Here is a 14,592-nt window from a genome sequence, read left to right on the forward strand (position 1 = left end):
AATTTTAGCTATCCTAAGAATCGTTTCAATCCTAAGAATCGTTTCAAAACTTCAATTATTGTAGATCGTTCTGGAGAGACATTTGGAAACTGAGATTTTTTTCATTGGTGAAGAACTAGACATAGATAAAAATTAAACTATAGATGATTTGGTTTTAGGAAATATTTAAAAGCATAATTATATTTTAGCATAATATATTTTAGCATGAGCTGACTACGTCACCAAATTAGTACTCCTAAACATATCTGAAACCCTGTGACCTACCTTTAAAACTGCATCAATATTCGCAGTTTTAATACAGATATTGTGGAAAGACGTTTTTACGCCCCTCTTAAGACATAAATACCAGAAAAATTTCATAGTTGTGGTAATTGTGGTAGTAGATCGGTGAGAACTTATTGTTTCCTAACTGAAATATTAGATGTCGTAATTTTTTTAAAGAATTGTTTCGAATGCAGACAAAATGTATCTAAAAATTACAAATCAATTTAATATAATCATGACAAAATTTATCTAAATATAATCATTTTATTAATGCATTGTCTTTTTTTTGTGAATTAGCACACACATGCAGGATCTAAAAGATGTCACCAGAGATGTGCACTATGAAAGCTACAGAGCACAATACATAACTAAAATTTCTCAACAAGCAGCCAGAGAAAGAAAGTATGTCTTTCAATACTGAAATTTATTATCATGTTTCAATTTAAATTTTATAAAAATTAAATATTGAAATAAATCATATCATCTGTTGTAGCAAGCTCAGGAGAGATTCGGGACCAAACTTTGAAGCTGTCTCTGAAACTGATAGGCTACTACAACAAAAGGAGGAGGAAGTAAGGGTTCTTTACTAAACTCTATATTAATATTATTAAAAATAGCAAATACAAAGTTACAAATTAATTACTTTAAAAATTAATTTATTAATGACTTTTAATTTTTAAATTTACTTTATTGCTTTTGAAAATTAATTACTTTTTAAAATTTAATATTAATTTCATTAATTACCTTTTTAATTTTTTTTAAATAATAAATTTTTAAAATTGTTTTTAACTTTTAAAATTACTTTTAATTTTTTAAAATTTTTAATTAAATTACTCTTTAAAAATAATGAAATAATGAATGAAAATTATGAACCTCCTATTTAAATAAAACTTTATATCGATGTTATTCAACATTGAAAATAACTTAACTAAATTTATTAAAAATTTCAAGTTTTCTTTGTACAAAAAATATTATTTTGTTATTGTTTTTTTCATTTCTTTTCAAAAAAAACCCTTTTTGTTAAAAAATTGAAAAATAAAGTTGATTTTTATTATTTAGAAAAAAATTTTCATACCTGCAAATTAAGTGACTTTCAAGAATCAATATACGCAAAATAGTTTATCTTTTGCTTTAAATTCTCAAAAATTGTCAAAAAAAGTCTTCAAAATTTTAATTTATATTAACCAAGAAATACTATTTTATTTAAATAAAAAAAGAACTTTATATGAACATTATTTCGAATAACAAATTAATTGCAAAATTTTCTAATTAGTACACTCAAAGTAGTTTATTATTATTATTGTTACTACTTCTTCTTAAACTTAAAAATAATCGTTTTAGAAATTAACGTATCTATTCATAACAATTTCTTACGCTATAACTTATTTCATGTGTTTCAAATTAATGTATTTACAGGGTTCAAAAACTCTTAAAACTCAGAATGGTTGTAATATTTTCTTTGTTTACTTAAACTAAAAATTATCTTAACATTTATTTTCTTTCAACAGATTCGAAAAATGCAAGACATGCTTCAAGCAATGCAACAAAAACTGAGAGCTGCAGGCTCTGAAGGCGATGGACCTAAAGCAAGTGACACTCTGATAAACTTTTGATAGCATTTTACACTTCAAAAACTGTAACACTTAAATTCTTTTTTCACTTTAATTTTTCATGTGATATAAAAAGCGCACTTTTTTATGTACATAACAATAGATTTAAATTCACATATCATTTTGATAGAACAACTTTACATTTGAATAATTTTCTTTTGACTGCATGAAATAGCTGCCAACAAAGTGAAATAAAATACACAAATTAAAAGTTGTGTTTATGATAGGGACATTTTAAGGTTTTGAAAAGCACTCGAAAACTTTTTAGTGATTAAAGTATTTATCAGTAGTTAGAAACTTTTACGAAATAACCATATTTCTTTTATAATTAATAATTCGTTCATTATTATGGAATTGTGTTGTTATATTACAAGCAAATTCAGAACAGTTAACTGCTAGGAAACATATTATTTAATGCTATTAAGGCCTTCTAATAAATTTAAAATCCTATACTAATTATAGAAGAGATAATATAAATTTCAAAAAAAATTTTTAATTAACATTTTTTTAAATTAATAATATTATTTCTTAATTTTTTTAGCTGTGGCAACAGCGATGAAAATTCGTTTGTTATGAGAAATTATTGCTTTCAAATAGTGTTATTAAATAGTGCGTAATATTATTTGTGATATAGGGAGTGAATAAATGCTTGTATGAGTTTAAGAATAAGTGCGTTATTAAATAAAGGTGTGATTTAAGGAATAAGTGAGAGTATATATGGGATCATTCAAATTTCCAATTAAAAAAAAATCTTTTTCATTGTTTTTTCCTATCGTTATGGGATTGTGTTGTTATTATTCAAGGATTTGTGGAATAGTATTTTTTCCAACAATAGCTTCATCAACTTTTGACACTACTACATCATGTTTATGAATTTAAAAACTCCTGTCATTATGCCGAGAGGTTATATAGACTTCAAAAAATACCATTTAATTCATGTTTTAAGTTTGAAATGAAGCTTTGCAACAGCAATGGAAATTCGGACGAATTTCCATTACTGTTGCAATATGCTATAGTTAAATAATATTCCTTTATTTGTTCTTCTAAGTAATCTGTATTAGGATTCTTGATATAGCGATTGAATAAATGAGCGAGCTTATATTTGAATAAATGAGCAAGTTAATGATTGAATAAATGAGTGCGTTACTGATTGAATGATTAAATGAATAAATGAATGCGTCATTGTATGTGGAAGTGAATGAATAAGTGATGAAAAGAATCGAAAGATGAGGGAAAAAGCTATTCAGTAAGTCGATGTATTTGATAAATCGACTAAGAGGGAATATGACAAATGCTAAATGAGTCATTTTTAAAAAAAATTAGTTTTCGTTCCATTAACATTATTTTACTAATGAGAGAAATTTAATTATTTTAATTTAGAGCTGCCTGAGGCATTTTTAATCTCTTTTTGTTCTTGTGTAAATGTATTGTGTAAATGATCAGGTTTGTAAGCGTCAGTAATTTGTGAAAATTTTAAGTAGGATTAAAATTTTCATATTCAATGGTTAGGACAGTAACTCAATGGTTAAGTCTATCAGTGGTTAGAACTATCAGTGATTAGGATCCATTTAAGGTGTTAAGACTGACAATGATTGATTTCGAATATTATTTTCCAAATCAAACGATTTTAATCACGTAATCGTAACTGTAATTTGATATGAATGTGAATAATTTTTACCGATTCATTGTTATGAAGTAAGTATGAGTGACTGGGGGAGCATAATTGTTACTTCACTATTACATATTCACGCAATTCGAACTTGTTTCAATTATAATTGTGGAATCTCATGTACGCATTTTACAACTATTTTTAACGAGGTCAAAGAATTACAAACAGTTGGTTTCGCAAAACTGATTTTATTTCAATTGATTATTAATTAGTTCGCATAAAAAAGTTAAAAAACTTAAATTATTTTAAATTTTTTAAATTTCTTTTTTACTTAAATTTCCAATTTATAAAAATCTCTTCAAATATTTGATTTAGTTGGCAGCTATTGTATCTGATAGAAAACAGTGGCTGTTTCTTATTTTGACATTAAAGTCCTTTTTTGAGGTAATTGAAAAAATTTGTCTCACGTATACGCTCAAATTACAAGTTTTAAATACACTAAATAGATAGCTACCAATGGCGGGTATGTAGCATCTTTAGAACCATTGTTTTTTAACTTTAGCTCTCGTAAAATAATATCCACTACATACTCTATGAGCAATGCCACCAAAATCAGCGTGACAAAATTTAGAGGCTTTTGTGAAGAAAAATTTCACATATTAACATAACGCACATTCTATAAAAAACATAATAACATAAAATATTTTTTTGTGCTCTTAAACGTTGTTCACTTTAGTTGTCACATAATAACATATTGTAAAATGTGATAATGAAGATAATATAAGGCTAAATCCAGGTGGCGGTAGTGGTGAAAAACGCCCGGTGGCTTCCGGACAAAAACTAGAGTTTACGCGATCGGTTAATGTTTCATTCATCTGTCGCAGAGTTATTCTTTTACAGACTATTGTTTTCATTACTTTTTCAACTTTTGAAACGACAATTAATTTCATGAAAAGTTAATTTGATGTTAAAACGAATAGTGTGAATGAGAGATATCATTTAAAAGACAGCAACTAATTCATTTAATTTGTAATGTGTTTATTATCTTTAGTTAATCGCGATCAAATTAAAGTTATAAAGTGAGGAAAAAAATTTTAAGTCAAAATTTTAATCTTTATTTTAAAATTCTTAAATTCCGTTCACATTTAGCCTCATCAATAGAGAGATACGACGGAAATTATGGTCTGTTCCAGTTTCGGGAAGATTTGATGTTACTGCTTATACTCTGAATAATTTTAAATGGAGAAATAGGAGAACTGCGATTTAATCAAACATTTTATAAGAAACAGCCATTGTGATGAAATTTTTAAGATAATAAATGTAATTGAATTTCTACGAATCAAAAATTTAGATACAAACAAAAAAAAAAAGCACCCTACTTTAAATAACCTGAAATTAGCAACAACTTTTTTACTTACTGTGGCTATTTTTCTAGGAAGAAGGTGCAGAAATGAATTTTTAAAAAAATTCCCAACACGTTCACTTGTGTCACACTTTAAGTTTGAAGCAATTTTTAAAAATTTTCAACAACAAAAGAGGAAAAGAAAAATTTTGGAACTTTTTTAATTCTACTGTTTTTGTTTCAATATTTATTTCATTGCAATTGTTGTACAGAATTTTATTTGTAAGAATAGTTTTTGTTGCAAAAGTTTTAAGTGGCTTTCATATATAATGGTTAGAAATCTGATGTTTAAGTAGAATTTTTGTAAATAATATTGTAAACTAATATTTATTGTTAATGTTTTTTATATTTGTAAAAACTTAGTGCCACATCCGTAAATGTTTTGAATAAACTGTGTTATAATAAAAAGTTTTTTGAGTATTAAAAATGAAACATTCATTGTTATAAGCAATCTCATCATTGTTATAAGCATCATCAATAACTTGAAAATTTTCAAAGACGCACACACACACACACTGAATAATAAAGAACGTGGAACGTCAAATAACACCCTATAAACAGACTGTAGTTTCAGTTCTATAAAGTGGAAAGATTTATCTGTGGCCGAACACAGGATTGGAAAACAGAGCTGTGAAATTTACAAGACGCAGACAAAAAAAAAAATTAGTTGCAATAAGGAAGAAAACTGGTTGACCAACAGGTTACTGAGGACAAGAGTACAACAACAGGATACTGACGTTTGAATAAGATAATTAAACAAAGGAAAGTAGAAAATCCTTGGAGTTGAAGGTTGTAAAAATAAAAAGAAAAGAGATTTTAAATATTAAAAAACTACAGCATACCAGAAAGGTTTATGAATAAATCCTCATTTCTTTCTTCAATATGTGAAATGATTCCCAAAAGTCTAGGTTAGTGACTGAAGTATATTTAAATGCTAGAAAAAATAAATTCTACCCGATGATTATAAGTGGTGTAGGGTGATGGAAGATCGTTTAATATATTACTTTTGAAACATATATTTTATGTTTTTTTAAGTCGAATTTTAAGGATACGTTTATTTAGTCCATTAAATTAAGAGCTACACTGGCAAAAAATTGGGTAAATACTAATTTGTGTTTGTCATTAAAGGGCTTTTAAGGATAGTTACTTATGTGGTTTTAAATGATATTGTAAAAAATAACTTGTAAAACTAATTTTTTTTTAAAAAAAAAGGGGGAAAACATTAAGATTTTACGCTACTTTTAAGCAAATAAAAAAGACTTAAAACAAAACTTAAATAAATATATAAACTAAATAAATAAATAAGTAAAGTACATAAATTGATCGAGTTCAACTAATTCATGGTACATTATGGCCACAAAATAAAACATTTAAAGAGCAAAACTGTTCATTTAAAGAGCAAGATTACCAGCTTGTATTAAATGTTTAAATTACGCTGAACACATAAATATTTGGATACGTTAAATTACATATGAAATGTAAAATAGTAGAATTTGTGCTAACTACCTCATTTCGATAGTCAACTGTTTTACTCATCAAAAGTACGTATTTAATAATAAAAGAGAATTCATGTGATAGCTTCAGAAATACACTAACCATTGCAGAGACACCATTCAATAATTGTCTACACTTTCTAGGACTCAATCTAAATGATTCGAGAGGGTGTCCTCAAATATTCTAATTAATTAGTGCAGATAATATTTTAAGCTCAGAAATCAGACATGAAAACGTACCTTCTCTGAATAAATATACCTCTTTTTCCGATGGATTATAATTTCTGACCTCCAAATTATAGGGAGTAGTTGCAATCTGGAAATAGGGTCCCCATAGTTAGGTCAGGAGAGTGCTCCAAAGTTTGGACCCCTTCATGTTAATTTTACTTCTTGTATATTTCGCCATATTACGGGACATTTAAAAGCGAATTGAAAACTTTTTACACACAGTTATAAAATTAATTTATCCAAGGATAATTTTATGCAAACATAACTTTTGATTTTAATTTTGCGTATTTCGCTATATCTCGAGAAATTTCTAAGCGAATTTAAAACTTTTTACGCATAAGTGTAAAAGTTGATTATCCAAAGATAATTCCATACAAAAAATAACTTTCGGTAAATATTTACTATTTTTTTTATAATTTTATTTAATAAAGGTCAATAAGATGTTGAATTGTACGACATACAATTTTTTGCATCATTTTAAGGAACATAATATTACATGGCAAAAGAAAAAAACTCAGCAAAATCAGTTGAATAGTACTCAAGAAATTAAGTTTCTAAAAAGCCGAATATTTAAAATTCGATTTCTCAGGAAAAATTCAACCAATTTTGTTGAAAATGTGTATTTTTCCAAGTAATATTTTATTCTTTTAATTGAGGCAAAAACTTCTATACCTTACAATTCAAAAATTTTTCGATTAAATAAAATAATAAATATTTACTCGAAGGTATTTTTTCCGTGGAATTATCTTTAGAAAAACGAGTTTTATAATTTTAATTTAGAAAAAGTTTACTTGTTTAGGGGCTTAAATTTGCTTGAAAAGTTTTCGAGTTATTGTGAAATACGCAAAAAGTAAAATTAACATTTAGAGGTTCAAACTTTGGAGTGCTCTTCTGACTAAACTATTGGGACAACATTTTCCAGCTTGCGACTACCCCTTATATTTTGGTTTATTTTTGCACACAATTATTAAATTCATTTATACAAATAAAATTCCTAGTAAATAATAATTTTATGCAAATAATTATTCTTTTTTAATGAAGTGAAACCCCGATATTACACTTTCCGTTGGACTAGCGTCAGAAAACGCACGTCGCGAACGGAACAGTTACGTAAAATCGAGGTAAAAATATATTAGCATCTGATATTCAATTGACACTTATACTTTATTTATATACAATCTGTTTCTTCTCTTTTCTATTTTTTGCTAAACTAATGCAATAATTTCTAAATGTTCTTTTATACACAGGGAAATTTTAATAATCTATTTATTGATACCAATGCCAGATTTATTGCGTTTCAGTGTTTTATTTTCTAAACAAAGAATTAAACAAAATAATATTTTGATGTGCAATATGTAATTTGATTTTTGAAATGGAAATTAAAGTATTCGAAATCAATCAAAACTGTTCCTTTTTATCACTAAATTAGTTCGCCATTATGCATATTATTGGAATATTTTTATTTTCAAAAATTATTCGGTAGTAATAAGAAGTGAAGCAATAAGCGTTCTCTTCAATAGAAAGTCTATAATTTTCCTTTAAATCCTTCGCCTGTTGCCATAACAAAGAGATTTTTCGGTGTAAGGTTCGCATTTTTAATAATATTACTGTTTCGTTACAAAGAGTCTTTTTTTTTCTTTCAAAATTTAATCTGGATATTTTATGTTATAGTTAAGGTGATGTTTGTGATTACATCACTTTCACTTTAATCTGTTAGATTGAAAAAAGTGTTGAAAAAATTTATATGCTTTTAACTGTTTTATTACTTAATTCTCAATAGCAAACTGGTTTAGTAATAACTGTTATATCACCTGAACCTAAAAGGCACTTATAAACGAAATTTAAAGTAATTATTCAACTTCAAGAGTGGCCTATCGATGCACTTTATTCTATGGATACTCAAATTTTAATTTTTGTTTGGCTTTGACTATACCCTTTACATGAAAATGCTCGGAAGGAACATTTCGTCAATTGAGATAAATAGTACCTCAATATTGGAGGATACGAATGCATTAGACTTAAAGCAATAATATGAGAACCAAGTGATCACACAAGAGAGTGACGTATGAGATAGGAAGCAATTTCTTTAAATATTTGAGAGCTCATTTTGTCAAAAAGAACAACGTAATACATCTATACATCTCAAAGATTGCTGAATCATCAAAAAGTATAATTTAATTTCTGAGAGAGGACTATTAATTGTTGATCAACATTATTTTAAATTTAAAACACAGCTTTTAACGAAGCTATTATAAAAATGCTTAATTTTTCATGCTATTTAAGCAGTTTTGGCTCAATCATACATTCATTATGCTGTATGAACAAGCACTGTACAAACAACAATTTAATAATTAAAGTGATTTCTCTTACTTTAATATTTCTACTGCATCTTAGCTGCTTCTACATTTTATCTTTTGCCCTCTTGTTATTAATTTATTATTATGATAGATTAGTTTTAAGTGTTAAATCTTTCATAACAGCATTCCTTTCTCTTTATCTGTGGCACATTTTCAGGAAAGAGCGAAAAGTTTTATCTCATTGTATTCATAATCTGAAATGTTTATGCAATAAATTGAATATTAAATACGAAATTGGTTTCAGTTACGTAATTGTGATATTTTTGTTGATTTCTCCGATAATTGAAATTGTTTTAAGTGTTTACGTTTCCCCTTACAGCTCACAATTATTATTAAATGTTTCAAGATTTGATAATGTAAAAATTAAGCGTCTAGTAAACAGCTTTTACTTTTTATCTTACTTTCTAGTCGATGCTTATTTTCCGTTGCTGTTTACAATTTATCTGTGCACATTTCTGCAAAATTGTTCCGATATTCTAAGGAAGTACCGTAATTGCATGATTACATTGATGACTAATGACACGAAGAGTGAAAATGCTTGTGATTTGAATGACTTTTTCAAAATTTATCATATTTTGCAGAAAATCAAACTTGAATTTTCGACTCCATTTCTAATAATTGTTGCAAATTGTTCGTTGAATCTTTTCACTGTTTTATTCCTTTCACTTCGATATCAACAGCTTTTAATGGAATATTTGCTGAATTTTGTGTCCACAATTCTGAAACTTGTTCTTATTCGCAAATATAGTTGCAAGATATCTGATGAAATAATCAGCATTAAAGAAAATGTTTCGAATTTGATGGATCAACAACATATCATTGAATCAAGAAAGAAAAAATACACATTTCTACTACAGCGAATTGAGCGCAAAGAAGTATTATTCATGTCTGTGGGCGGAATGTTTTTAATTCAAAAGCATTTGCTTCTTTCTTTATTTGGACTTATCTTAAGCTATGGGCTGCTAATTTTAAGTTTAGATCCAAATAAGTATGGATAAACTGCAATGGAGAATGGAGAATAATGGCAATTGAATAAGTTGGCATAATTTCTGCACTGTTAGATAGATAAATAGATATATATATTAGATAAATACTCGAAAGAAGTGCTAACATAACAATTAATAGAAAATATTGGTAGTTGAATAAGTTGCCACAATTTCTACTCGGTCGGAAATTACTCGGAAGGAATGCTAAAACAACAATTAATATAGAATACTGGCAGTAAAATAAATTGACATAATTTCTACACTGTTTGAAATTACTCGAGAAAAGGCTAAAATAACAATTTGTTCTTATTTTACCGTGTTCAAGCAAAACAGGAAAACTGTTTATTAATTGTTTTCGCCTAATACGGTTAAACAGCCACAGTTTCATTCGAGGAAATAAACTCACAGCCTATGAAAATCAAGTGCGCGTTTTTCTAAAGTCTGTACGTTAAGTCATGTGATAAGAATGACGAATTCGTATTTTTCGTTTCGTTCATCGCATGCCTAACATAACAGCGTATATCTAATTCTCTTATAGTTAAAATCCGTAATAGTTAAATAGTTAAAATTCTCTTATAGTTATAAGTGGATGTAAACACTTTATGAAACCACTTAGTTCCTTGCAGCTGGGTACACACTTTAGCTGAGAGGGCTAATCTGTTAATCTTATGAACGAGGGTTCGAATCCCAGGATTGATATTACAATATTTCCTTCAACACACGAAGGCTTTTCCAGTGTTTTGCACTTCTCAATTGGTTGCTCTGGACCATTGGAATACGAAACTTTTATTCAGGCATAGATGGCTACACCACAGAAAAGGTCTAGTGTTACCCATCTTTCACGATGGATGGCCCCTATAGATAAACTAATAAAGCCACATTCCTCGGTCCATTTGACGAACACTATTCAATCACAACCTAACTGCAATGCCTTTTACCTAACAATGAACCTCCCATAACCTAACTCTAATGTTCCGTTAAATTTCTTTTTTAATGTTTTGAAAATATGCTGGTCGTAAATGGTTAGAAAACCATACAGTTTTGCTCTAACTATACCAGTTGTAAATGGTTTAAAACCTTTGGAGCTAAAGAAATATTCTTAGCATTAAACTTTTAGATTGAATGAATGAACAGGCTGCTGCCGATTATTTAACCGTTATTTTCGAAGGAAAATTCTAAAATTGTCAAGGAGAAGGGAAAATGTAGTAAAAATATTAAGTTGGCATTTTGATCATAATTTCTACCGTAGTAAGAACTAAGGAATAATACTTCGACTGTTGGTGCAATCATAAGGTGCACTCTGTCTGATGTACTTATAGTGTTAGAGCAATTTAAAAAAAAGGTGGGGCAATTTTTATGTTTTCAAACATGGAAAGTTTTTTTTTTATTACCGAAAGATTTTATTGTTATTTTAAGTCGTAAACTATTTCTAAGTGATAAGTGCAGATGGAATAGGTTAAATGGGTACCATTTATGAAGCATTATGAGAAGCGAATCAGTCAATTGGGTGAAACGATTCGTGTTAGTTGGCATTCTGACTGAAAGACAAGTTGGATCAGTTGGATTATGAAATTTTTTAAATAGTGATATTCTTGTAGACTAAAAAGAGGTCATTTTCGTAGCTGTCGGAAGACTGATTTTTGAATTCTGCAATATTTTATTGAGGCGTATATTGATACATGATAATGCTTAATGTTCAGAGTCAAGGAATTACATGTGAGATGTTTTTCAATGGATGAGGAACAAATACATTTTTTTAGATAAGTCAAGAAATATTGAGTCAAGGCAAGTGAAATTTTGTATGAAAATACATTCCAATATGACAAAAATGATGCAAACAAAAAGTTATAAGAGAAAACACAAGATCCCGAGTTAAAGGACATCACATCGCAAATGATGTAGAAGAATATCGCTTTATGATAAACAACGCTACATGAAGTTTTAAATACCCAATTAGAAATTTCTCGAAAAAATAGTTAAATAAAAATTTATTCAATTGTTATTTTGCCATATTCAACCAAAATAGTGAAATAAAACTTAGCAGTGACTATAAATAAGAAAGTTTTTAAATTGCTAACAATGATAAAAGTAGCTTATTAACTGTTTTTCTTCTTATACTGTTAAATAACTAGAATTTTGTCAGCACCAACTAGGGTCAATAAACCAAAGAGATTCCCGCTCAATTTCTACAAATGCTGGAAGCTAAGTGATGAGATAAGAAATACGAATTTGTATCTTTATTTTCATCACCGGAAGTGTAACACAACAGCAGATTCCTTATAATCTTATAATAATAAGTGTATGGTAAACAATTTATGAAACCACTTAATTTCTTGCAAATGGGTGCATAGTTTAGCCATGAAGGTTAATCTCTATCGCATGAGCCCAAATCCCAGCGTTTACACTGCGATATTTCCTTCATCGCATGAGAAGTTTCCAGTCTCCTGAACTCCTCAGTTGGTGACCCTGGACTATAAGAATGCAAAACTATAATTCGCGCATAATAATCCACAAATCTGAACATACTAACGTCTAGTAATTTCCATCTCTTAAGATAGACGGCAGCACTAGATAAACTAATGAAGCCTCATTTCGTGCTTCACAAGACAAAACACAACTCAAACACAATCTAATTTTAATGTCCGTTACCTAGTTTTTACGATTTTGAAACCATGTAAAGTTAGCTATAAAGCCGCATGGATCTACATGCATAGTATTTTAACCATACCATTTATAAACGGAAAGTTAAAAAATGTTTTGAAAAGCTCAAAATTAAAGAAATGTTCCTAACCGTAAACTTTACAGTTAATTTGATGAAAAAAATGTTGCCGGTAATTTTACGGTAGTCTTACGATGGATAGAAAATAAATTGCGATAAAATAGTTTTCGTTTTTAACACTTTATTGACAGATAGTACTTAAAAAAAAACACAGTTTTATTTTCTCAAATTTTTTAAAATAAACCGGTAGCTAATTTCTCCATTCAAATTTTCATGAGGAAACCACATAACGCATTGTTAATTTTCAAAAAAAAAATAGTTTCAAGTTTCCAAAAGTGTAAGATGAATTTGTCTCCATGCAGGTTCATATGTTTAACACTCGTAAAAATATACTGTGATTAAAAAAGATTTTGTTTTCTATACTACTATAGTACTATTTTACTATACTATTTTCATTTTCTCAAATATTTGGAATTAATAGAAAAGTTATTTTCTCATAAATATTTATTTAGGACATTAGTTTCCGACATAGCATAGTTTAAATATTTATATTTGGGGGGAAAACTTTTGAGTTTAGTTAACACGATGTGGTCCAAAATAATAAAATAATTTATTATTTGATGAAGAAAAGTTTTATTATTTTAAAGTTTAAAAGTTAAATTACATGTTACAATCTTTCTTACGAAAGCTGTTCGTTCAACACGATAAAAAAGTTATTTCAGAAAATAAGGGGGTGAACAAGCAATAAGTTAATTTTATAATCATTTTACAAATAAAATATAATACAGCACTATACTGAGTTTAAGAGATTTTATAATTTTCAGAGAAGAAATAAATTGTATAAAAAAAGCTACATAGACTGTGATTTAAATATTTTTAATAAATATAGTTTCACATATAAGGTATAAAGATTTAAAGTATTAAAAAGCATTGAGTATATGGATTTATGTATTAAGTCATTATAATGAGAGAAAAAATATGGCCGAAATTATCAGAATATTATAAAATTTGCTATGTTTCAGGCTCTATGAGAACACAAAAAACTCGATAAATTTTTCCGAGGTGCTTTGGTAATGATTTTGGTAACACTAGCGATAAAATGTTGTTTTATAATATGTGATAAAATTTGGTAATTCTATCATGATACATTAGAGCATGACATAAAAATAATTTATTCAGTTAAATTTATTCTCAATTTTTTTATTTTATACTAAATGCGTGGCATCAGAACTGTAATTTTAAAAGCAAGAATTTCCAGTAAACCATTTCCATATGAACGGAAAATTTTTCCAAATGAATGGTTTCGTGGGGGAGAGAGCTGTTATCAACAATGTCAACCTTCCTCTATGAAAAGGTACCCAAACATAGAATCGAGTTAACATGTCTTATATACTAGTGAATTGGTATTATATTTTTGTAGTGGTAGATACACTACAGTACTCCCCCACCAGAATTATATCTGTGATAGAATTCGATGTATGGATACCACTAGTTGAGTCATTGCTGTTTTTTTTTTGTGCGAAGCCAGGAGAGCTGTATTAAGATCACTGAATTTTTTTTTGTTGATCGTGAGAGCTGTATTAAGTTCATGGTCGCTCCTGTGTTGCCTTCTAGCAGTCGAGTGTGTGCAAGCCGACGTTGTGTATGATCGAGACGAGACTGAGCAGCAACAGTGCGAGGAGTTGGTTAATGTCACAGTCACAAGTAGCAAGTCAACTGCTCAATGTCAACCATCCATCGAAGTAGGCGTGTTCAGATCGAAGAGGGCGTTTCTGTCAAGGTACGCGTGTTCACATCACGTCCGAAGATCACCAATGAAGGGACAGTTGTAATCGACAATGTCAATCTTCATCTATGAACTGGAATCTTCATCTAAAAACGTTTCAATTCAGGTGAAGATCAAAATTAATTTGAATTTAATATA

General features: G+C 28.3%; 1 protein-coding gene across 6 annotated transcripts in view; it reads left to right on the forward strand.

Annotated features, from left to right (window-relative positions):
* LOC107446381 (septin-4) overlaps positions 1-5,312 on the forward strand; it is a 41,577-nt gene extending 36,265 nt beyond the window's left edge. For 3 of the 6 annotated variants that reach the window (XM_071177149.1, XM_071177150.1, XM_043044545.2), the window contains 4 exons: positions 562-666; positions 758-836; positions 1,773-1,850; positions 4,919-5,312. In XM_071177149.1, the coding sequence (XP_071033250.1) occupies positions 562-666; positions 758-836; positions 1,773-1,850; positions 4,919-4,945 (289 nt within the window). In that variant the 3' untranslated portion in view covers positions 4,946-5,312. Of the gene's footprint in view, positions 1-561; positions 667-757; positions 837-1,772; positions 2,018-4,918 lie in introns of those variants that run through there. The other 3 variants (XM_071177151.1, XM_043044547.2, XM_071177148.1) reach the window with 1 other exon arrangement.
* The last annotated feature ends 9,280 nt before the right edge of the window (positions 5,313-14,592 follow it).

This window comes from Parasteatoda tepidariorum, chromosome 2 (assembly GCF_043381705.1).
Source record: "Parasteatoda tepidariorum isolate YZ-2023 chromosome 2, CAS_Ptep_4.0, whole genome shotgun sequence".
Taxonomy (NCBI): domain Eukaryota; kingdom Metazoa; phylum Arthropoda; class Arachnida; order Araneae; family Theridiidae; genus Parasteatoda; species Parasteatoda tepidariorum.